The 26,586-nt window shown below is 39.3% G+C and overlaps 1 protein-coding gene across 1 annotated transcript; it reads right to left on the bottom strand.

The window, feature by feature from the left end:
* Positions 1 to 1,399: 1,399 nt before the first annotated feature.
* On the bottom strand, positions 1,400 to 25,051 carry LOC137044964 (protein scribble homolog). Its single transcript, XM_067421370.1, has 7 exons — positions 24,942 to 25,051; positions 17,182 to 17,271; positions 16,886 to 16,963; positions 12,200 to 12,490; positions 11,936 to 12,022; positions 5,402 to 5,577; positions 1,400 to 1,697 (listed from the first exon to the last, which is right to left on the bottom strand). Exons 1-6 carry the CDS (start codon positions 25,023 to 25,025, stop codon positions 5,422 to 5,424), a joined length of 786 nt encoding a protein of 261 aa, XP_067277471.1. The 5' UTR covers positions 25,026 to 25,051; the 3' UTR covers positions 1,400 to 1,697; positions 5,402 to 5,421.
* Between the last annotated feature and the right edge of the window lie 1,535 nt (positions 25,052 to 26,586).

The following is a 26,586-nucleotide window of genomic DNA, read 5'->3' as shown; positions in this document are numbered from 1 at the left end:
TTTTCTTCTTCTTCGCGGCAACAATTCATATTACATGACGTTAAGACAAAAGTTTTACCTCAGAATCCGATGCAGTGTACGTTAGGCCTAACGTTACTGACTCGAGTTAGTTCAGGTAACTTAGGCATGTGAGACGATAGATTAATACAGTTTGTGATTACACGGAACCATGATCCCCTTACGAAAATTAACCATGGTTTTATGTAGGGATGTACAAGTAACTTACCGGTACTTCGGTAAGTAACTTGCATACTGAAATTTAAAAAATGTGACGTTAGTGTATAGCATCGACTCACAAGACTATATTCGGTTCCGCAGCTGCCTTCAGTCGCGTCACGCAGGGCTTCTGTAGCCGATATTAGTGTCTATACTATTTAAATAATATTACTCTTCCTTGTTTTTCGTTTCTGTGTGAATGACGGGGGCGCCACACACGCTCGCTGTCTTTTTAGATTCTGCCGTGTCACTGTCACTGAGGACATGAGAATTTACCGTTTCATTTGAGAAAACTGGCATCATGAACACAGACACTCCAAAGTCACGGCAACCCGTCAAAATAAAAGTTCGATTTAAACGTGAATAAATTGACAGAATATATTAGGGTTGTAGTTGTCATTGTTGCCAATTTTAACACATTTGTGTGTTGTACCATTTGTCAAGCAATAAAAATTATTGTTTTAACAGTCTAAACATGCATTCTTCATTTGTTCTTTCATGATTGTCTAGTTTTACAGTAGGCTAATGCACAGGATACATTTTAAGAACAACCCAGAATAGCAAATCCATTAATGGTCAAATTTACTACATTTTGGGTTTTCTCAACAGCCCAGTCTGCTGGGTTAAAATGCCACTGGGTTAATTTAACCCAGCATGTGTTCTGTCCAATATTTACCCAGCACTGAGTTGCCAATTGGGTTGTTTTTAACCCAGCCATTTTGAGAGTGTATTGATAATCGTGATAATTTGGATCACTATAACCGTGATGTTAAATTTCCATACCGTTTCATCCCTACCCCTTTACATCCTCTCCTCCCATAAATACTGCGTCTGAAAGGGAAACTTCTACAAATGCATGCAGCCACAAAAGTAACCCTGTCCACGAGTTGTTTTTTTAATGGCAAAGGAAGGCTTGCGCTGGTGCAAGCTGTCAGTAAAACTGGCCTCAAGATTTATTGTTTCTATTAGTCTTAAACAAGGATGCAAATAAACCACTTAATTAATGCCAGTATCTGCTAATGTTCCTGTCACAGAACAAACTTCCTTTAACTATTGTTGAGTATGAAGATCATAGGATATCCACATCAAATATTCACAACATCACTGCGCTTCAGACATCATTCATAAGATTACACACTTGACCGGCACAATTACATTTTTAATGTTTATTTCATTTTTGGCAACTTATAAACAATGCAAGTAAAAACATTGAAATAAAGCATACAGAAAGCAAGTAAGGTAATGTAAGAGCATGTCAAATTTAAACAAGCAAAATGTTAGAAAAATATTGTATATTTACTATCTCTTTCACATGTGGTGCTCTAAACAGTTCCACCTGTTTTATGGGTGTAAGCATCATGTGACTGTGGACTCATAGGAAGTTTGTCTGAAGTATTGATCCCTGCATCACTCATTTTCTGCTCCAGCAATTGTGGACCACGGCCAGAACTAGTGCACTTAACCGAAGGACACAGGCACATCTGAATTCACAAAGAGAGAGAAGGTATTAAGTCTCCTGCAAATGTATTTCTGTGGGGAAAATACATTTATTTTTATCTCTTTAACACAAATATCTTCTGCAAAATTTAGTCTGGCAGCTACCTGATAGAAATCTCCGGTTAAATTAATTTCTCTGTTCATCTCAGTTTTTCAATTTGCTATCAGTGACTATTTGTGCTGTCATATTTGGTAGATAAAATCACACGTAATGTTCATTTCAAGATATTCAAGATCACATATGTGTCCTGCTGTTAGCGATTCCATGCAAATCTGAGATCAAATTAACTCTTTCCCCACCAATGTTTTTGGAAAAAAAGTTGCAATTTTTTTTATCATTTTTACAAAGGTTTCTTGGCCCCTAGAATATTTTATTGCATGAATATTTGAACATGCAATATGTGACCCAGGACCACAAAACCAGTCATAAATCTAAGGTATATCTGTAGCTATATTTCCTAATGATATCTCCCATGCTACCACTGGGAGATATCATTTAGGAAGCATGATTTTAGTTTTCATTGTTATGCTGACGATACTCAGCTCTATATTTCTTCACACCCTGACGAAACCTACCAATTCACAAGATTAACAGAATGCATAGCTGATATTAAAAAAAAATGGATGAATAGTAATTTCCTGCAACTTAATTCAGATAAAACAAAATTTTGAATTATTGGACAGAAAAGCTCCACAAGTAATAACCTAGAATATTGTCTAACACTTGATAACTGCTCTGTCAAGCCCTCGTCGTCAGTGAGGAGCCTGGATGTGCTCTTTGATACTACCATATTAAAAATATGGTAACACTTTATTTTAATAGTCCACTTTAGACATTCTACTAACTATAAGTAACTTTGCAACTACATGTCAACTAATTGTCATTAGAGTATTAGTAGACTGTCAGATTAATATTTACTAAAACTTTTTGTCGGTCCCTATATAAGCAAATTGGCAACTACAATTCAACTTATTCTTCTAACCCGAAATTCTAAAACCTAACCATAACCTATCAGTCTACTGACAGTCTACTAATACTCTAATGAGAGTTAGCTGACATGTAGTTGCAAAGTTACTTAAAGTTAGTAGAATGTCTAAAGTGGACTATCAAAATAAAGTGTAACCAAAAAGGGATCTAAATTACAGCACATGCTTTCAATGCAAAATGCTGAACAGTTAGTACATGCGTTCATGAGCTCAAGGCTAGATTCTTCGAGTGTTTTATATAAGTCGAGTGTTTTATATAACAATATGTGATCTCATGTAGCTTCGGGTCAAACAATCTGACAGAAAATATACAATGCTAAAAGCTATGTGGAATAGCATTGCATTATAAATATAATCTATTATGAAACCACCCAACGTGGCATAAAGAACACAGACCAACCATATATTGCCGCGATTGTGTGTTTATTGTCTTAAAACGTGTCTATCTGCATAAAATAGCGATCTGACGATCTCTGGAAGTTACTCTCTGTTTTAGTTATGTCATCCTTCCTGAATGTCACATGGTGTGTCTGTTCTTCATCTATCCACATATGGGAGTGAAGGGGGGCTTTAGTCCCCAGTGAGGGTAGCCAATGGAAAAAATGGATCCAAATAGGGTCCAAATTGCGCTATTAAGTAGTAGCTTACTAACATGCAAACCCATACGATATTGGCTGTTAATTATTATGTACTAAGCTAATATGAATCCCTTATTGCATGGCCATATTGTACATGCATTAATCGTACCCAGTAATTTAGGCAGGTTTACAATCACCGAGATCCGAAATGTTAGGGGGGTTGGGGGGGCATGCTCTCCCGAGAAAAAAATGATTTCTATGATCTACATATGTGCATATTAAGATGTTCTGAAGGCCAAAAAATGAGATAACAATGTAGCTTGAGAACCATGTCACTGGGAAGTAGATTATTTGTCTTTCTTATCCCCACATCTTTCTTTTTCTCTGTTTTTATCTTGCCCTGTCTCTTCCCCTCATAACGCTGAGCTTTGACTGATAGGCTATTTTCCATTTTTGTCAGTGAAGAAAGTAAACATATGGTTTACATATTAACATACTGGTATTTATATGTTTTATGAATAATTTTCTTAGACACGTTTATTTACTTTTTATTAAAGTTTTAAGTTAATTAAATTAATTCACAATATGAACACATTCATTACTAATCTTATGTCATACAAGCTGAAAATAGTTTTTTTTTTTATTTACTGAAGGTTACAAATGGAATTATATTAATATATATATATATATATATATATATATATATATATATATATATATATATATATACACACACACACATTCATTATCAATCTTATGCCTAATCCGATGAAAATGGCTTTGTTAATATTTCTTGTTCATTATTTAGGCCTAAATTATGAATCATATAGTAATACTTTCAACTCAAAATGGCGAAATTAGACAAAAGTTTATTAATTTGCCTGAATATTTTTGTCTTTTGTTTAACATTTATGACTTAAAGCGGCAGCTTTCAAACATGAATGTTTAGGTCAGCTGCTTACATTTCTCTGCTGCTAAAATTTGCGCTCATCCCAGCAGTTTCTGTGTGAACATAAAGCCTGCCTACTCTGATTTGATTGGTTTTAACAAATATTTTGACATTGACGAGTGGTGACAGACCAATAAGGATCAGATTTACACACACACACACCTCTGCTTCTGGTGTGCGCTCTGCTTGGCACCGCTGCGGATTGAAGAACTCAACACACAGACAAACTAAAAGATGGGACTAAGCCGGAGCCCCCGGCAGTTTCATATGTTTTAAAGGTTAATCACATATTTGTTAGAGGGGCTGAGGCATAAGTTTAGGGGGGCTGAAGCCCCTCCCAACCCATTGACAAATGATTCGACTATCAGTCGACTATAGAAAGATTCAACAATTCTGATTCGAATGTATTAATGTCCTTAGTCGGGGACACCCCTAATTCAAAACAATTGACTGATTGTTAGGCTGCATTAACTAGGTCAGCCGGAACCGGGGAGCACTTCCCATAACACCTGATGTACTTGTTACATCATGTTTATCCTGAGGTTTACCTCAGTCAGCCGGATCCGGGCTGTATCCAGATCAGATGGTGGACCTGCACCTGGATATGACCAACACATCCATTCACTGTTGCCTTTAGCTTGGCTTACTCAGTTGGGGACCCTAAAATTTCAACTAAATATCCAAATAAATGTAATTACAAAACGAAATGAACTATATCAACCCACATATATCTGCCCACATTGTCGCTATATGATAATTGAAATGAGCTAGATGACATCACCATTTTCTCCTGAGTGGCTGTACAGCCGAATAAATTCCATTGGATTATTTTCCTGTTAACACTGTGAAGCTGCTTTGAAACAATCTGCATTGATAAAAGTGCTATATAAATAAAGTTGATTTGACTTGACTATTTATGCTTCTACTTTTCCTGTGTTTTGATCAGGGAATTCAGTACTCTTTCACAAAGACATGTCATACAGCCCCTAGTGTGTAACAGTGAAAACACAGAAAGCTGTAAAATTCCTTCAATGGTGAGGAAAGAGTTAACGTGTATGTCTGTTGTTAAAGAAAAAGCACATCATGGACATGCTTATGTCATTCTAATAACCACATGAAAACAAGAACTGGATATACAAAAGCGATATGATTAGATACAAAAGTGATGAAGTACCTGAGGCCAGTGTGAGGCTGTCACAGAGGATAGAAAGCATTATTCAAGCAGTCAGAGTAAAAGTGACTCTCTGAGTCACTGAAGTCAGAATCGAAGTCTCCATCATCTTGGCCCTGCGTCAGCGGCTCCACATCTTCATCTGAGGTCGAGGGGTGAGTCAGAATGATCCGAGGTATCTGTCAAAGTGAGCCGAGAGGAAATAAGATTTCACAGAGCTGTCAGGAACTGGCATTCAAAATTAGCCGTTTGTGCTGTGTTATATCTATGAGAGCTTGTCTCAAGTAGAACAACATGTGGCACACTTAATATTAGGTGTCTTTACTATGTATTTATATCAAAATGCTAGAGACAGTGCATGTATTGTGTTGCAAAAGCTTTTGAGGTTTGGTTGTATGGGTAGGTATGGGGATAACAGTGTATACATGCTGGTATTTTTAAAAATACATACAATGTACAAATACATGTATGTACACAATAAGTGCACTGTTTCAAATTATGTTGGCACATAAAAGACACTTGGGACCCAAAATCCTTTCAAATTGGCAGTATTTTCTGTTTAACTACCAGCTAACCAAGGGAATCAGTCTTACTTTTCCCATTCAAATTAGACCAATTTACTTTATGTAACTGAATTTAAAAAAAAACTGGAGCTACTATTTGCATTCAGTGCTAAATGCCCGCCTTTTGGCAAAGACTATTTACACTAACTTCGCCCACTGATGTCTGATTGGGCCAGACAAATTACGGAAGACAGTGGATTGTCAAAAGTAGTAGTGTTGTGTGGCAGAAAGTTTTGATGCAAATCAACCCACGTTTGATTACACCTTTTGCCGAACTCACTCTGCTCCTCTGCCTCTTCATTTGCCAATTCAAATTAGACCAATCTACCTTTTAATGTAACATTAAAAGGTTAGGAACACTATTGAAGACAAAAGTTGAGATGATATCTTTTAAAGACCACCTGTGGTGAAAATCAGGTGTTCAATGTTGTTTATATGTCTATGTGGTGTTTATGATATGCTTTCAGACAAACCATGCGCAAATTCATCAGTGAACACCATTGCTTTCATTTTAAAGAGAGTATTTTCTCTTTAAAACTGGGAGTGTACCAAAGACACTGAAAAAACAGTTTGAAATTGCTGGCGTTTCTGATTTCACAAACCACCCTGTAACCAATCATGTCATGAGGGGGGCAAGGCTTTTGCATATTATTAACTATTCTCTGAAGCAGGGAGTCTCAAAAGAAGCAGGCTATCCTGGGATATTTTTCTGTTGATATGAAAAATCAGGTATATTCAGCAATATAGCGGGTGAATTATGCAGTATTATTATGTTAGCGTTTGAGATGGCGAACGGAAACATGGTTTGTGTAACAGTTTTATAGTCAGTCAAAAGGCTAATCATAATAATTACTATCATGTGTCCGACATTATAAAAAGAAATACAATTTTGCAGCATTTGGTTTACTTCAGACCAAATGGGTCTCTGAGCTGGTATGAGTGAATAGAGGCTGGGCTAATTTGCATATTTATGGATATGAGATATGAGATATGAGATACGAGGAAAATCTAGAGAGCCCCTAAGGTAACATGGTAATGTAAAATCTTGAGGTGAGTGGAAAAAATTATATTTTAATGACAGACCTCATTATTTTGCTGTATCATGAGCTGGGGAGGGAATGGAGACGTAACGCCAGTGACTGATGAATGGGGGTTTTGCTTAGAAGCCTATCATCTTTGAGATGTAACAAAGCGCCCAATGGGAATGAAATACCATGGGCATGCGTAATTTCCATATCGTAACTCCGCCCTACACTGTGAGTATATAAGGAAGTATGCTGACAATGTCACATTTTGTGACTGAACTCCCAGCCATTCCAGCGGTCCTGCAGAAGTGGCAGAGGGACGTTACGTCTCCGTTCCCTCCTAAGAGATACTTAACCAAGATGATCCCTTTCATTCCGTCGCTTCGAGTAACGTCAGTGACTGACGAATGGTGGTCCCAGTATAATCACTCAGCCACTCAGCTGACATTCAGTGCCCTGCATAAGTGTGAGTACCGTAAGACTAGTATGGATGAAGGACTTCCAACTTAACACAGGAATACCAAGGTACACTGGGAAACATATTCAAGGTGGAGATATGTGTGAAGATGCCTAACCGCAGGGAGGACTTAAGGATACGCATATGACCCGCTAAGGGCTGCATATGTGACCCGTCACGGAAACCAGGGACACAAGTCGGCAGCTCAACTTTCGAGCAAAATGAGAAAGAAGCAGGGTTTTTTTCGAATTATGTGATTTTCGCTTTTTTGCAGAATCTGTTAGTTGAAATCACGAAGAAAGATCTCCGTGTTTGAGATGGCATTAATGGTATATTTAAAAGCGTACATTTTGAGGTTTAAATCGTCTTGTTTTGTCTGTTTGTATTTCCATACTGGCTTTTGTTATTGCCCCGCCCTCCAAGGGTCGCGTGGCTAATTATTTATGCAGCGCTCTGGCCGGCTGTAGAGATGATCTGAGCGACGATGAAAGCGGCATAATAAGACTGAATAATACCCTAATCTACAACTGAGCGAAGATGAAGAAGAGGAAGAATGTATCAGACTGGTGTCAGACGAGTTGGACCGTAAGAAATCAGAGGCTATATCGATAGTAACATTTGACAGGGATAAAGACAGAGAAATGGGTAAAATCTGTAACCGTGGCTGTAGTGTAGGGGTAAGGCGCATGTCATCAAGTTTTGACGAAAATCGATCAGAGGTTCAGATCTGCCTTTTGCCACACTCTCGCTACTCCCTTTTCCCATCACATATCAGATTGGAAAGGCATTTATTTTCAAAAAGAATTGAGAAAATATTAGAAAAGTGGAAATAAAGCATCTAACATGTGTTTATTAATAAGTGTTTCTCTGTTAGAGAGTGTGGCAAAAGGCGGATTCGAACCTGTTTTTTTTTACCGTTTTTTCGCCAAAACTTGATGACATGCGCCTTACCCCTACACTATAGCCACGGTTACGGACTGTACCCATTTCTCTATCTTTCTCTCCTTCAAATAGACGCACAGTACATCCACTAAGAAGACCCTGACAAACAGAAAGTATGCCAGAATGACTTATTTCAATGGAGGCAACAAGATTTGCAAGAATACTTTTCTGTTTCTTATGGGGTGTGTTTCCATAAACACCAAAGTTTGTCGTTTTGTGTTCATTCTAAGAACACGTACAACATTATCTTATATTTAGACCTTCCCATACCTACCTATTGTTCTTAACTGTTGTTTTAATTGTAATTGTTAGCATCGTATCACTTGCCAAAAAAAAACATTACTATAATGGGCTTTTAGATGGTAATGTTAGCATTTGCTACCCTTTATTATTAATCGTATGCGGTCCGATTTTTCCCGTTGCGTCTGTCGTTACTAGCAACCGTGCAGCTTTACAGGCGGTATGGCTTATCTAAATGAGATGTAAATGAGCCCTATTGTCACTCCCAGCAGGTGAGAACAGGTGAGAACTGCAAAACTTTATAGGCTGTTTTCTCTCGTTTAAATTTTTCTAAATGCCTGCATTCAGATGGCTACAACTTCTTTAAATATTAGCAGATTTCCATGTGTTACACATCGTTGGAAAGCCTGGAGACTACACTTACCGAATCTGTGAATAACTCAAAATGCCCCAGAACCGACTTGTGTCCCTACTTTCCGTGACTGGTCACATATGGAAGAACTCTGCAGAAGCAGCCAAAGGTGGATTTTTAACCCCAGGGGTGGCAAGCTTGCCAAGGGAAGACACCTGCTCAATGAGGCTTACGGGGGCCATAGGGGGAACCATGCACATGGAGGCACCTAGCCTAAGACAAGGGCTGACCGAATAGGCATGCCCACTGGTGTCAGCATCGACAGTGCTGGAGGAACCTGAGGAAATTGCATGGATCCAGTCTGTGGAGTGGAATGGTGAGCAAGCGAAGACAACTGAGTCTGTCAGACTACAGGCCACTACTTGAGGCGAGTACATAAGAGGACCCTGGCTCAACTCTGAGTTTATAGAACCTGGTGAATGTGTTGGGCGTCGCCTAGCCTGCATTTCTGCAGATGTCTGTTAGCAAGGAGCCATGTGCTAGAGCCCAGGAGGAGGCCACGCTCCTAGTGGAGTGTGCCCTCACCCCTAGGGGGTATGGATGACCCTGCATCTGGTAAGCCAAAACAATGGTATCCACTATCCAGTAAGACAACCTTTGTTTGGAGAGAGCTCTTCCCTTCAGCTTCCCACCATAACATGCAAAGAGCTGGTCTGAGGTCCTGAAGCACTGGGTCCTGTCTACATAAGCATGGAGGGTGTATACTGGACAGAGCAGTGTCAAGGCTGGGTCTGCCTCCTCTAAGGCAGTGCTTGCAGGTTCAGCACCTGGGAACCTTGGGCACATATCTAAATTGGGGTCTCAAGTTAACACATGAGAAAGACCAGCCTGGATTCCTGGCACACTTCGTCACCGACAATGCCTACAGGTTTCATACCGCTTTGATAGCAGCCACACAATCAAGAGCATCACTTTCATCTAAAGGAACTTACAACTCAAAAGGACTGCAAGGCTCAAAGGGAGCACTCAGCAGGGTAGATAAAACCACTGAGAGGTCACAAGAGAGCATAAGGCCTGCATATCAGGTCGTTCTGTCCTACCATTCCAGAATCCACCAGGTCATTGTGAGCCAGTATAGTGGCCACCTAAACCTTAGGGTAGAGAAGACAGTCATCGTTCCACCCTATTTGAAAAAAGGAGAGCACAGATCCAAACAGGGGAACCGCATTCCGAGAGCCCCCCAGTGGTCGGGAGCATTTTCGTTGTGTTGTGAATTTTTTGTTGTGTTGTGGCTTGATTTTGTTGTGTTGTGAACTTATTTATGCTTTTTAAATTCCGTTGTGTTGTGCACTACTGGACGACCATATTTAGGAGTGTGTTTATGGGAATTTTTGACCATTTTTCTAGAAGCGCATTTGTGAGGTCAGGCACTTATGTTGGACAAGTCCTAGTTCTCAGTCTCTGCTCTAATTCATCCCAAAGGCCTTATGTCGGAAGGAGGTCAGGACTTAGTCCAGGCCAGTCATGTCCCTCCACACCAAACTCGCATATCTATGTCTTTATGGACCTTGCTTTGTGCAGTGGTGCACAGTCATTTCAGAAAGGGGCCATCCCCAAACTGTTCCCACAAAGTTGGGAGCATGAAATGTCTTGGTATGCTGAAGCATTAAGATTTCCTTTCACTGGAACTAAGGGGCCAAGAAAAGCAACCCCTGAAAAACAACCCCACACTTGGCACAATGCTGTCAGGCAAGATTATCCATCTGATTGACAGACAGAGAAGTGTGATTGGTCACTCCAGAGAACAAGTCTCCACTGCTCTTGAGTCCAGTGTCAGCATGCTTTACACCACTGCATCCGACTTTTTGCATTGCACTTGGTGATGTAAGGTTTGGATGAGCTGCTCGGCCATGGAAACTAATCCATGAACTAATCTCTTTGCACTGTTCATGAGCTAATTTAAAGGCCACATGCAGTTTGGAGGTCTGTAGTTATTGACGCTGCAGAAAGGTGGTGACTTCTGCTGACTGTGACCCTCAGCATGCGCTGACCCCGCTCTGTGATTTTATGTGGCCTACCATTTCATGGCTGAGTTGCTGTTATTCCCAATTACTTTCAATTTGTTATAATACCACTAACAGCTGACTGTGGAATATATAGTAGTCAAGAAATTTCCCGAATGGACTTATTGCACAGATGGCCTATCACAAAAAAAAAAACTATCACAGTACCACGCTTGAGATCACTGAGCTCCGGAGAGTGACCCATTCTTGTACAAATGTTTGTAGAAGTGGCTGCATGCCTAGTGCTTGATTTATTCACCTGTGGCCATGGAAGTGATAGGAACACCTGAATTCAATGATTTGGAGGGGTGTCCCAATACTTTTGGCAATATTGCATGAACAGATTTAAATATTTATCATTGCACATCACCAGTTTTGTTTTATTCATGTGGACTTGTTCACAGCAATTAGCAAATGACAGCAATTCAATGATTCAATCAATTCCGATGGACAAAATCGAAATCTTTCTTTTTTTGAGAAGCCATTTGATGCAGATATACATCCCAATAGGGAAAACAAGATCACAGCTTCTTTTTCATGCCGACTTCAAAACAAAATAAACTGAGCAGAAGAAGAAAGATTGTAAATGTCCTGAAACATTCATATACAGAGAGGAAATTAATTCACACCTTTTCAAAGCCAAAGTGTCAGGTTGGACAAATTTATTTTAGAATGGGCTTCAGTTTCTGTTTCTATAATTATTATCTACTATTGTAATGTTCTCTTTGAGTCTATAATGTTTCTGGGGTTTATTTCTTCACCAAGAATGAATGAAAGGACAGGAATGTTTTAACTATACATCAGAATCAAGGACAGAATGTTGATCAAATTTATTCCTGCGATTTCATTGTGAAACTAATACACAGAAAAAAAACGTACTATCCTCCATACGTACCGTCATGGTGTTTTTCATAACCTGTAGGGCATTGTTTCTGAAGGTCTCCATCTCTTTCATTGGCCATAAGTCCTGTACTGCTTCATTCTAACAAAATAACATGAAAAGTGTCAAGAGAAAACTGGAAAACAAGCATTGGAGTTCTAAAAACATGAGTGTTGACCTAACTGATTCAACTTTCAGATAATTTCATTGCTTCTATCCCGCTGTGAAATATAATAGAACTGCTAATGCTCTCTTTATAAACGCTGCGCTTGTGCCTACCAATCCGTTTCCATTGCAGACCATAGCTTCTATCCTGTTGGTCAATGAGCTGCAGTCCAGCATAGGATCAGTGGAGGATTGTGGGCCACTTGATCTGTTATTGCTCATGGTAACATCCCACTCTTGGCTGACCTGGGGGTCCGTCTCGTTGGTGTCGGCCCTCTCATGCGCTTTCCGCTCCATGGCCACGCATCTCTCCCGTAGCACTTTCATTTTTATGCAGCTCCCAGCATTCCTCAGGACGCTGACAGCCTCGTGGTGGCTGACCTCCTGCATGTCTTGGCCATTGACCTGGAGGCAAAAATGAGAAATAAGCTGCAATGAATTGACAGCAAGAGGCAAAAGAGGTGAATCGAAAGCCATGGAATGAGAAAATGCCCACCATTTATACAAGGAAATTACCTGGGATCTTCAAGAGGAAGTATGTAATTTCCGTATAACCAAATGGAATTGCGGAGAAAATTACTGTTTTCAAAGAGGTTTTCCAAAGATTTGCACACCTGCCATTTGTAGAATGGGGAGAAAAAAACATTGACCCAGTAGGTCAAGGTTTTTCTGGTCAGCTGTGGGAGTTAGCCCACTTTTGCAAGCAACATATAAAACCCAGAATTCTCCTTCAATCGTAATAGATGTTTTATCAGTGCATCATTTTTGAGAGCTCGTTCTGCATTTCTTCCATCAGGCAAGGTTGCAGCAATTGACATGATGTTGAGTGCATGAATGCAGTGATCTCGTCATTGTAACTCGATTTTTGCACACTAACTAATGCTTTTTTTCATAACTAACTGTGGCGAGGGGGGGTGGTTTAGCGAGGTCTGTGGTCTTCATCTCCTGCGTGGCTGCCAATTACTGAACCAAGAGAAAGGTGTTCATTGTTTGCCCCTGATTCACTTACGTGCCGCTCGTCCTCCGACTCTCTTTCCCGTCACAGACCTCGCTAAACCACGCCCCCCCTCGCCACACTAACATTGCAAACACAATGTAAATAAGAGATTTGTTGATTCTAACGGGAGTTTTGGTGGGAGTCCAGAACTGAACATATTGCGCTGTACGATTGACAACATCAGCGATTGTAAAGGGAGAGTTCTTTGATTGCTTTCTATAAATAATTTAATCACAGTTTAAATAAAATATTATTTTCATCCTACTAAGAGAAACAATTTGAAGTTGAGCATATAATCATTGGTTTGATTTACTGACACACAGACAAACAACATCTGACTGTAAATGAATAATTACATATCAGAAATCACTGGTTTCAGATCAGGCATTAGAATTAACACGGTTACTGACATGTTGTGGCATTACTGTCGAGTCCATATCGTAAAAGTCTGTTTGCAAAGCCTGCACTGAAAATGTGACTGATTTCCAAAAGAATCCACAGTAAAATGTAGCGAATACAAATAAATAATGCTCAACGGAGACATTCACATTGCTGAAAGTAAATAAGCACATTCCTAGATCCTTTTGGAAGGTAATGTTATTTTTAGTCCAGTGATCCTGTACCTCTTCTCTCCTGGTCATATCAGTCCTTGACTTCTTTAAGTCAAAGTACAGAAGTGCTTTTTTTAAAAGTACTTAAGTATCAAAAGCATATTTCCTTTTTATGTCAACAAAACATGGAACATTGTTTTTATTGAACAAAAACATGCACATCACAGGCAAAAATCTCAATTTGGTGTTTTTGAAGACTGTGATATGGTTTGTTTTAGGCAAAGAAAACATTTAAAACTAAACAAATCTTTATTTTTTTCATAAAACTGAGCCGGCACTGGATCTGTCTTCTTCCATTTTGCAACAAAAATATCCACTGGCTTTCACAGCTGCTACATAGTAACAACTTTTGAGGACCTTGATAGAAATATTGTGTCTCTTTGTGTTTGTATTTGTGAAAATATTGCAAAAAATAAATTGAAGTCATAAGTCGATAAAGTCTAAGTTTCCAGAAAATAAAAGGGTGAGCCATTGCCTTGAAAAGTTTTTCATGCCGACTTCAAAACAAAATAAACTGAGCAGAGAAGAATGATTGTAGATGTCCTGAAACATTTGTATACATGGAAATTAATTCACACCTTTTGTCAAAGGCACAGTGTCAGGTTGGACAAAGTTATTTTAGAATGGGTTTCAGTTTCTGTTTCTCTAATTCTTATCTACTATTGTAATGTTCTCTTTGAGTCTGTAATGTTTCTGGGATTTATTTCTTCACCAAGAATGTAAAAAAGTTTACAGACAGTATTGGATGTAAATAGTGTCTGCTATATGGTGGATGATCAAATATTTATTTTAACTTGTATTTATATTGTTCATATATTGCACTTGGCCAGCTACAGAGAAACTGGTAGCCAAGCAACAGAAAAGTGACCAATCCTGAGTGATGATGCCATTACCAGCATTATACCAGCATGGTTCAGTACGGTACAGCCAACCACGCTGAGAATTCTGGCCCGAGAACCAAGCTCAAGTGGAAATTTAATTGGAACCGTTCCTTACCGCTCCGCTCGATGGTGGAAAAGCGTTTTTTTTTTTTTCTCCTTCCCTTGTCTGTTGCCTAGGATGTCACATCTCAAGATAGTCACTAGACTGGGATTGTGTGTTTAAAGCTCCACAGAGCCACAGCGTCAACTATTTTAAATTACACCTATGAATAGCTTATGACTTTTTAGTTATCATTGCATATTAAACCTATAACTGCCTTAACATGTCAGCTGCAGCACAACTCATGCTTGAGGAAGGATGTTATGGAGCACATTATTTTAAATAACTTACAACCAACAACAGGGTATCAAGGTGAATTTAGTGGCAGTACAAAGTCAGTTACCCCTCAACAGGTGTCCTACATGAGCATGATAATCTACTAATATCTGACTTCAAATCCATTTTGTCTTCCTTTTTGAACACTTTATATATAATGCTTTGGTAGTGCTGTTGCTTTAAGGCTTATGGGGTCACAGCGTCTGTGTAATGATGCCCTCCAATGGCCATCGGAGAAAAAACTATAACAAGGTCATTCATTAGGAGAAATGCGTACAGTACTACTTCTCATTCATTGTTCAAGGGCTGTTCATCAATCAAGATCCAATCACTCATGTGCAATTTGCTGGAATCGAACTGAATTATGTTCATTCTAGCTCTACTTTCAATGATAAACAGGGTTTGTACTGTTAGATGATTTATTTGTTGCTATATGCAAGAGACTAGAATTTTAGATGACATTCTCAATTATTTCGATGCCATGGAAAATATGAATGCTAGCCAAACTTATTGAAGATAAGTAAACAGTCAGTATTAAAATAAGTACAAATAAAATAATTACAAGAAATAAGACAAATAAATATAATAGAACAATGATACTGTAATGTCAGGCAGGAAGATGATGAGAATGGGCATTGTTATATTATATTTATTTGCCTTATTTCTTGTAAATTATTGGATCGGTGATATTAACTGCTGAGCGATATTCCTGAGGCCGAAATCTTTCATTTGATTTATGTCTATTTTAGGTGTGTTTGTGTGATAAAAATATGAAATTTTATATCATTTGCATGATTTTCTCAAGGGGTGGTCGTTGCGGGGGGGTCGAATTCAGACCGTATTATTTTCTTCTATGTAATATAAATGCAGAAGTTATTGGGTTATTAAGAAAGCTGAGGTTCTAATCTTTCAAATGATACCATGTATGTCTAGTTGTGTGGTGCGCGAGTAATAGATTTTTTTTAAAAGAATATGATGATGCAATTTTGGACCCACGGGTGGGTCCAAGGGGGGATGTAGAGCTGAAGTGGTTAAGTAAAGATTCCAGTACATTTTTAAGGTAAGTAAAATCATTAAAATCACTTAAATGTTTAAACTGCCATGCCTTAAACATGCATGTAATAGATACATTAATTTTGCATAGGCAACACAGGTTTCACTTGTTCACTTTTGTATAATAAACATTTTTTACTGCATTGGGCCCTAAAGTGAAACCACCCGACAACAACTAATTGTAACAAGTGCTTCATAATTATGCGAAGTGTAGAATTTGTTTAATATTAAAATTTGTTTACTTGTTTTAGATTAAAGTGTCATGAATCCCTAAACCAAATTTTCTGAGATTGCAACAGAAGTATGTGTGTTGAACATCATTGAACAATGTTACCATCTTTTAGTTTTGAATGTGGGAGAAAAGAAGTTCATTTTAAACCTTTTTGCTCTATTTTCAACTTCTTGGTTTAAATTTTTCTTCATGTCAGCGTCACAGGTTGTGACGTTTTCTCGTACTATAGTATGGCGATGACTCATTGATGTCAAATAAGAAAAATGTATAAAATTATTAAAACAATAATAATATTTGCGTCTTTTATCAGCAGCTTCTCAGCATTAGATATAAATATACTAAATATACTAAGACTATATTTTCTAAAAATATAAAAAGTTTGATAACAAATGATACCTATTTGAATCCCTTTGCTATAGAGTTATGAGTCTTTAAAGTTGTGCATGTCAGACAAAAAAAACTCTAAAAAATACCCTCAGGGCTTATGGGGTTAATATGCAGTCAAGTATAAGTAAGCCATTCTTTAGAGTTATTAATTGTACCTTTGAAGTGCCAAGTATGTAACCATGCTCACAAATTAGTAATTAAATCAATGTGTCATTAAGCGGTGCATACATTTATGATTGCATACATTATTACACTGATTTTACCTCCAACACTCTGTCCCCAACATGAAGCCCAGCCTTCTCTGCCGGTCCGCCTTTAGACACTCTGGAGATAAAAATACCCTGACACAGAGAAAACAAATCAATTAGCACACAGACGGGAATAAATATTGTGGGGGAATTAAATCAGGCACAGACATATCATCAGGTGAAATACTAGCTGGATGCACGTTAGTATTCCTGTCCATGTGTATATTGTCCTGTAAATAGACCCACGGGAGTGTGGCAGTAATAGGGTGTAAGAGATTCAGGCGGTGGAGCTGTAGGAAGATAAGGCCTACCTCATCATTCTCTTTGTACGGCAAGGAGCCTTTGCCTCCCGCAATACAGATTCCCAATCCTCCTCTCTGTCCGTTCACTTTGATCTGTAGCTGGAGGGACAGAAAACACCATCACCCAAATACTCAAACTCATACAAGTATATAATAGAATAAATAAGGGCAGCATCGCCTACCTCACCTTATATTAATACAATTAAAGTCTAACATGCAGTGGATATAAAAGGTCTACACACACCTGTTAAAACAGCTGATTTTTATGATCTAAAAATGAAACAAGGATAAATAATTTCAGAACTTTTACACATTTAATATACAAATTACAACTGATGCAATGCCACTCAAAACCAAAGCTAAAAATACAAATAAAACAACATGGGATAACTAATGTCACGTCGGGTTGCAATAAAGGTGAAAAAGGATCTACAGTATTTCTGCTATAGCAGTGAGTATATTTATTTAGCAAAACCCAAACACTCAGAACACTGCAAAATTACCGCTATACACACGGTGAGAACAAACAATGAACAGAAAGAAACCCAGAGCTTAAATACACAGACAAACCAAATAAGCAAGTGAACAGAAGCCCCGTTTCCACCAAAATTACCCGGAACAATTTGTACCAGGAACTTTTTTACAGGAACTTTTCTCCCCCGAGACCTGCAGCTGTCTGCGTTTCCACCGTGATAAAGTTCCGCGAAGATTAGGCAGATTAGTCCGGTGATGTAGGACTGCGCGAGACTGCTCCTCCAAGTCAGTGACGGACAGTAATCATTTTGGTGCGACAGCAAAAATAAACAAAAAATGATGACATTTTTTGTACCGATTGAAAGATTTAGTGGACTGTTTACATGAGACGTTATCTAAACTGATCTGGTGTTTACATGTGATGACTTTCAATCGCAATCATTTTGTCACATGCAGTTTGTCTGCCGCATCAAAAATGTCAACGCTGTTTTCTCCAGCAGCTGGAATGTGTTAACTGTAGCCATAGTAACTCTTAACGGCCACCAGGACTAATACAGTATTATATATGCTATTTATCTATTGTAAAGTGTAATAATCATCTCAGGAAAAAAAAATCTTCTGCATGCTGTCACGTCATGTAAGGACGGACACTTAAAAGTAATCGGTTAGGTCATTTACATGGTGAAAAATAGACTGTAAAAAAATAAATAACGGGTATGGAAGAGATTCAAGCTGGGCTGCTTTTGCTGGTTATGTATAGGTTTACTAAAGAGGTAGTTAACAACGACAGAAAAGAGCACTAGCATTTTCAGCAGCATGCAGCATATTCAGAAAGCTTGTAAAGCTAGATTTAAAATGACAATGTATATTATTATCAGCTATTACGGACATTGCACGTGAGATGGCTGAGACGAACACGCGCCATCAGACCGAGAGCAAGACTGATATTTACTGAACGTAGACGAACCTCGCAAAAGACTTTTAAAAATGCCAGTTGAAATAAAATCCTAAACCAATCAGCATGTTCAGCGCCCAAGTCCCGCCCTCGAAAGTTCCTGAACTTTGAAAAAGTACTACCTCGCGAGCAGGGCCGTTTGGAGGTGGAAATATTTACCCGGAACTTCATTTAGACCCTGGATCCTGCAGTCTAAACACACCGAGTACCACCCCATAGTTCCTGGTTTCTGGGTAAAGTTCCTGCGGTGGAAACGCGGCTAGAATGTGCAACAATAATCAAACAATGAGAAACCATAATAAATAACAGAAACACAAAAAACAGAACTAAACACATGCAAAACCCATCCAAACAGACATGAAACACAGATTATCCCTACATTACTCTGAAGAGCAGGAACACAGGATAGGAAGAGCCAGGGTGTAGGCTTGGAAACTGGAACCAGGGGGATGCCACTGGACCAGGACCTTCTGGTGCCACTGGATGGAGCTGCTGGAGACCCAGGTGGAGATGAAGAACTGAAGGGACTAGGCAATACAGAACAACCTGGAGGGCAGTGCAGAGCTGCAGCGACAAATGACGTGTTGTTGAAAGACTGAGGCAAAGCAGGAGTGATCAAATACCAACCAAGGTGGACCCGTAGGAAATAAGGAGCCCGCAGGAGCCGAAAGAGTGGAGGGACAAAGCGCAGCTGAAGACCTGGCAGTAAGTGGCGACTGACCAAGGCGCAGACAGACAAGAAAGCCTGGTGGAGCCGCCGGGATGATAGTCCTGGGTGGAGCCGAGGGAGGAAGGGGCCAAAGTGGAGCCATCTTCTCGACAGCCCGAGGTGAAGTTATGGGCCTGGAGGATTGAGGTGGAGCTCTGGAGTTGGTGAGCTAACAGTATGAGGCGTTCTTCAGATGCATGGCATTGAGAATGATGGCAGGTAGGGGTTTAGAAAATGGCCTTCCTGCCTAAAACTGGCCTCCTTGATCTCCAGGACAGGCAGTATTCACTAGTTCACTGGTTCAATAGATTTACTTTGAAAACTGAGGAGGTGGGAGGAATCAGTGATCCATTCCATTCTCTGCCGCAGTAGAGGTAGTATGGCTCCACTTCATCCACTCATACTCCACTAGTAATTCCTCTTGAATGGTCGTTGTTGTCGGCCCAGGCACTTGGTAAGACGACAAATCAAGCCACGGGAATATATATGATGATATATCACTAACGTTGTTCTCGCGGGAGACTACGGTTCCGCATCTGCTGTGGGCTCGGGCTTGTTGATCGCTGGGGTGGTGGCTCCGGGGAAATGTTGTGGAGGAATACCACCTTCACATACTCCTTAAAAGTTCCTAGAGGTCCATATCTGGGTTCTCGTCTCAGCATTCAGCCCGGCCCAGAAAAACACACGCAGGTAGACGTCATCATAGAGCACAAGATGGTATAAGTCCAAGAATGTCTGAGTGTGCCTCTCAACGTACTGTCCCCCTGAAGATACAAACTACATCTATTCGCAGCAGTGTAGATCTTTATTTAACAATACGCAAAACACTAAGAACACTAACAACTGCTATACAAACAAGAAGGACTGACAATGAACAAAAAGAAACCCAGAGTTTAAATACACAGACCATCCAAACAACAAAATGAACAACAGGTGAGAGGGAAAATCAAACAATGAGAAACCATAGTAACAGAAACATCGGAAACAGAACTAAACCTGTGCTAAAACCCACCCAAACAGGCATGATACCTTATAGTGCAAACCCCTGAACCTATACTTATTTAAAGCACCCTTTGATTATGATAGTCAGTCTGTTTGAATTGGAGTCTTGCATTGGTTGTCATTTTTTTAGGTTGTAATTAAAGGTGCAAACGCACTGATATAATTTATATTTGTTTAATTTTTCACATCACAGCTGTTTTAACAGGGGTGTGTTGCCTTTTGATATCCACTGTAAATCAGGCATACAAATTACAAAGTAATTTTGCTTAAATCACTGAGGTTAGTTTAGACGTTCATCAATTTAGCAAGAGCAACATGAAGCTGTTTTTTTTGCTTGCTTTTACAAGTGACCAGTGACACTAAATGATACTGTTGAGGGGGGGGGGGTGAAACACTCAGTTTCAGTCAATCTCATGTCAATCTTGAGTACCTATAGAGTAGTATTGCATCATTTATATCCCCGAAAAGTCTTTAGTTTTATTATATTTATAAAAGAAATATGGGCTGTACCGAGTCTTTCCGGAAAAAAACCGAGCGCCTGGAGGCGTATCGTGTGGGCGGAGCTAAAGAATGACGATCGCGAACAAAGCGGTGACGTTCTCAAGCGTGGAGAAACTCATGGCTATCGAGCTTAGCTAATACAGATAATGATCCAGAATCAAATCTGAGGCAGAAATAAATTGAACAGGAGAAACAGCAGCAGCAGGACGTCCGTCTCTGTGGTATGTACTGTATTTAGTGGCCTGTCAACATTTGTGTGTCTTTACTCGCAGTTTATGAGGACATGATTCGTTTTATGGACTATTGTATGTGACTAAACCTTAGCAGTAGCAAGCAAAACGGTTTTGCACGTCAGACTAGTGTAACGTTATACATAGAACAACAATAGAGTCCATTAGCGCATTTGAATGACGAAGCACGCGATCGTGTCGTTTACTGATGTTTACTCACGCGACGATAGCCAACAGCACAGACATTTGAAGCAGTTTTACCCACCGGCTGCTTCCAAAGCAGGACCGAACCTTTATCGCTGGGACCGCTTCGTCAAAAACACACTTCTTTGGTATGATTTGGTAAAGTCCTGACAGCAGTGAACGGTGGAGATCCACTTTTGCGCCACGACTGAAGCGATGTTGTGAAGCTTCCCGTCATTTCTGCGTTCAAATCGGGTCAAATGCAGCGCTGCCTTCCCGGAATGCTGTGCTTAAGCGTTGAAGTCACCCATAGGAATAAAGTGGAGCGCGGCGCCTGGATCGACTGGATCTGCACCTGAGTGTTTATTGGCGTGCATTTCCTCTCTCGCTCTAGTCACGCGCGCACCCTACCGGGAGAAGAGCCCGTACGGCCCATACAAGGACCTTCCGCTCTATTAACGTCAACCCGAGCCATACTCGGAAGGAGTATTTTTAACACAGAAATACTCCATCAAACGTCCAACATTAGTTTTTGAAACTTTGTCTATGTTTAGGATGGGAATCAAAGTCTTTAACAGTGTAAAAAGCTCAGTATGCATGAAACAGCATTTCACCCCCCCTTTAAATACACTGCAATAGTGCATCTTGATTATTGCAAAGCCAATCTGCTCTATATTCTCTATGCTTTATATGATTATATCCCTGAATACATACCTGATGACACAGATAAGCATTGCAGTCAAGTAATGGATGTTGAGTTTATGTTTAAATAATTAAATATTCACTGAAAATAAATGTGTTACTCTTTAGAGCTTATTAAGATCTAGCAAACTGAAGCGTGCAACAACTATCTCACAGCAGCCGCAGAGTGAACAGTAATGTTACAACACAACTTTTAACACACACAAATGTATTTTAGTATGACTGTTTTGACCACGTAAAACAGAGCTGCGTTACCCCACAGTTTAAATCATCAGATAAAGGGACCTGTATTAGTAGTAATTCAGCACTTGCGGCTGTTTCATAATAAAATGTGAAAAAATAATGTGAATTTAAGTGATCAAATGTAACTGTAACAGAGTTCAAGTTGAGGGAAGTAAGAGGTGGACATTAAAAGTGGGATAGGTAGGACAGATCTAAAACACTTTTATCCAAATTTGTTTAAACTTTCTTTATATGTCAATACATAATTAAAATGTAAGTACTCTGAAAAGGAGTGTATAAAAATCGAGTGACTAGACTTTTTAATCTTAATGTTTTCATGAAGCATGTATCACTAGCACACGTATCTGCCTAATATAGCTAATAACATTACTTAGCATAAAGTTACAATATTATACACTTAGCCGTTAGTAGAGACGATGAATACTCAATATGCTTAGCTCAAGCGGATCGCTGTCGTGTTGAATTTCACAAAATTTAACTTTAGATAACAAAATGCGTGTGTAAAAGCTAGTACACCGCATCCAGGAACTTTTTTTTTAGAGCTAAGTTAGCTTTAGCTACTGCTAATCAACATTGCTTTCATCATGGAAACTCTTACATGCAAAACACAGTATATGTTATGAATCTAACCCGAAATTCATCTTCATCACAGTATAACTGATGTTATTGGAAAAACATGGTGCTACCCGTTTTCTTTGCCTTATAAATATAACTAGCTCGTTACCAAATCAAACAAAAATATATTTTAAACTTTACCATTTTTCATTTATGCATTTAGCAGACGCTTTTATCCAAAGCGACTTACATTTTTATTTACCAGTATCGGTATTCTAGCTTGATAGTGATTACTAAAAGACATCTTATTTGTTTATATTCATTCTGATAAAGTTAGATTTTTTATAACATGTGATTCTGACATGAGTCTTCCAGCTGATTGGTCGGTGAGGCGCGTCCATTTATTTTGGAGGCGTGGCTTTGGAAAGAGCCCAGAAGGGAGAAGGTGGAGTGAATGGAAATAATGAGCTGTCTTTAAAACAGCCGTGAGTGGTCTACAGACACTCATTTTTTATACTTTCTTTTTCAGAGTACTTACATTTTAGTTAAGTATTGATATATAAAGAACGTTTAAACAAATTTGGAAAAAAAAAGTTTTTTAACCATTTCCTACCTATCCTACCTTTAAATGTAACTGTAATCATAAAATACACATTTTATGCAGCGGCTTACATCGGAATATAAGCATAATAAAAAAGCAAGGTCAAATACGCCAGGCTCTCGGTCCTTCCTGCTTCATACCACAGTAATGTTAATAAAACTTTAATACATTAGCTCATACATGAACATTCCCGTCAGATTGCTTTCCAACGGCTGTGGAGTGATGGCAACAACTCCCTTGATTCCATGCTCATTCCCGCTGTCATCAAGCTACACCATTGATGTTGTTTTGAATAAGCGACCCCTAGTGGCGAAGCTTACACACTATGCCCTGAAGACTGGATGGGCAGGTCAACTAATGAAATTAAATTTGAGTGAGCTTGTGCTAAAGGATTGTCTCCTGCTTTCTGTTGCTCCTTGTATTTCTTCTAATAGCCTAGTCTGGCATGGATTTACATAGAAGTCACTTTTGTACAGACCTATGAATGTGTCGCTGTATGTATATTCAGCCCTTAAATGTCTTTCTCTATCATTTACCGATTCATTAGTTCACCTCCATTGCTGTGTCCAATCCAAATCATGCAGAACAGATGGAACTAGTCAGAATGTCAAATTATATCATCCTGTTAAATAAATTTAACAGTGTACATATTAATCCATCTGAAGTTAAGAGAAACGTATTGGCCCAATACACACCACAAGGTTTGGGGATTTACAGCTGCAGGTAAATTTGGGAATGATTTCTGTGTGTGCTGAACCGTTTGGATTTATTCTGTTCTGCATGATTTATAGAGATGGGATCAAGTTTTTTGAGCCAAATGGAATTTGGAACTACAAAATACAAAAAAATCAAGTTCCAGTTATTAAGGTTATAATTAAGTTATTGTAGGTGCAAAATTGTGTGTGACAGTGTCTCCTTTTGGTGAAATTTACCAAATGTAATTTAGCCTACATAATTCATGCAACACAAAGTCTATGCATGCGGTGGCTGGGGGAATCCATCCAAAATGTTAGAAAATATGAATTTGCCAACACAGCACAACTGAACAGTTTTAGCATTTAATGATATATGCTTTATGTGTCCATTTAAATGTCAGCTTTTTGTGAAAATGCTGTGCTCTAGGAAATTAGTTTTAAGGTAGATTTGCCTTGTCCTTGCAGTGTCCAATGATGTTGGTTTACATTCATTTGTTTCTAAAAGCTACACAATACAAGGAAGACTGAATTGATTTAGGACTTATAATATATGAACAATATTATGAGTTATATACCTGTAACACAATTCTGGAATAGAACTGTAGGTGTAATAATGTATGTTATTGCTTGGTTCATAATTCAAAGTCTGAAGGAATTGCAGCAAATTATTACAATAAAGTTTTATTATAAATAGTTATTTCAAGTTGGGTTCGAGTTTTTCCCAATTTTTATCAAAATGATAACAACTGAAACACTGTTTTCCATACCGGCTCGCGCATTTTAGCTTGGTTTATTATAATAATGTACACTATATTGCCAGAAGTTTTTTTAAATCAAGCACTAGGCATGCAGATACTTTTACAAACATTTGTGAAAGAATGTGTCACTCTCAGGAGCTCAGTGAACTCAAGCGTGGTACCTTGATAAGTTTCCACCTGTGCAGTAAGTCCATTTGTGAAATGTCTTCACTGCTAAATATTCCACAGTCAGCTGTTAGAGGCATTATAACAGAGTGGAAGCAATTGGGAACAACAGCAGCTCAGCCAGGAAGTGGTAGTCCATGTAAAATCATAGAGCGTGGTCAGCACATGCTGAGGGTCACAGTCCAAGTCCACAGAAGTCGACAACTTTCTACAGAGTCAATAGCTACAGCCTCTGAACTCAGATAAGCTCAAGTACAGTGCGTAGAGAGCTTCATGGAATGGGTTTCTTGGCTGAGTGCAATACAAAGCGTCGGATGCAGTGGTGTAAATCAAGCCGCCACTGGACTCTCTGACTCTCAGACATGTGTTCTCTGGAGTGACCAATCACAGTTCTCTGTCTGGCAATCCAATTGACGAGTATGGGTTTGGCAGGTGCCAGGAGAGGTGCCAGGTGGAGGGGGATTATGGTGTGATGTTGTTTTTCAGGGGTTGGGCTTGGCCCCTTAGTTCCAGTAAAAGGAACAATCAATGCTTCAGCATACCAAGACATCTTGGAAAATTTCATGCTCCCAACATTGTGGGAACAGTTTGGGGATGGCCCCTTCCTGTTCCAACATGACTGAATGCCAGTGCAGACAGCAAGGTCCATAAAGACATGGAGAAGTGAGTTTGTTGTGGAGAAGTTTGACTGGCCTGCACAGAGTCCTGACCTCAACCCCACAGAACACCTTTGGGATGAATTAGACCGGAGACTGTGAGCCAGGCCTTCTCATCCAACATCAGTGCCTGACCTCACAGAAAAACACTAGAAAAATAGAAAAATGGTCATAAATTTTCCTTAAACACACTCCTGAATCTTGTAGAAAGCCTTCTCAGCAGAGTTGAAGCTGTTATAGCTGCAAAGGGTGGGACAACTCCATATTAAACCCTACAGATTAAGAACGGGATATCACTAAATGTCATATGCATGTAACGGCAGGCGTCCCAAAACTTTTGACAATATAGTGTAAATTATATAATTATTTGAACACAGTTCATCAATGCATTCATATGCAGACGTTAAATAACAGACATGGTGATAAACATATCAACAGTGTAGTGTGTACTGTGTGTGGTCGATGGCAGCTCTAGTTATTGCAAATTGTTCTGCTGCTGATTCATTGTCTGTTGTCTTACTCTTAATGGCACGTGTGAAATGAGTGATTTGTGGAGACAGGTCCGATCGGACACAGCCAGAGGGCTGAGCATCTCTGAGCCGGTGTGGCATTCTGGGTCATGGGCGGTGTCTCTGTGGAGATGGGTCACCAGGCGCTGAGTTCTGCATCTCTGCAGCTTCCTGTCATGGCCGTTCTCTCCCCACTGAGGCTTTGGTCTGCGCCCCGCTTCCTCCAGCTCTGAGAAACGACCCAAACTGTACTGATGGAGAAGATTGTTTGATTTGAGTGTTTTCAAGTGTAAATACCATAGTAAATGAATATGGTATTCACTCAGTCTCATAATAAATATCTATTACAATTATGACAGTTCCATTTCTACTGAAAAATCCAGCATTGTTGGTCACCAGCATATGGTATTTTTTGATGGGATACTGGTAGCTGGTTTGCTGGTCCCCAGTATGGGAAGTTGGTGGAGCAGCTACAC

The sequence above is a fragment of the Pseudorasbora parva genome, chromosome 17 (genome assembly GCF_024679245.1).
Source record: "Pseudorasbora parva isolate DD20220531a chromosome 17, ASM2467924v1, whole genome shotgun sequence".
Classification (NCBI taxonomy): domain Eukaryota; kingdom Metazoa; phylum Chordata; class Actinopteri; order Cypriniformes; family Gobionidae; genus Pseudorasbora; species Pseudorasbora parva.
The sequence above is the reverse complement of the archived record's forward strand: the minus strand, read 5'-3'. Positions and strand labels throughout refer to the sequence as shown.

Coding starts and splice junctions, on each gene's coding strand:
- LOC137044964 (XM_067421370.1), bottom strand. CDS start 25,025: ATGCCTCTAACAGCTGACTGTGGAATATTTAGCAGTGAAGACATTTCA. Junction 17,272..24,941: donor ACAGGTGGAAACTTATCAAG/GTACCACGCTTG, acceptor CTGTCCCTCCAG/CTACAGATCAAAGTGAACGG. Junction 5,578..11,935: donor TTATGAAAAACACCATGACG/GTACGTATGGAG, acceptor TCACTTTGACAG/ATACCTCGGATCATTCTGAC.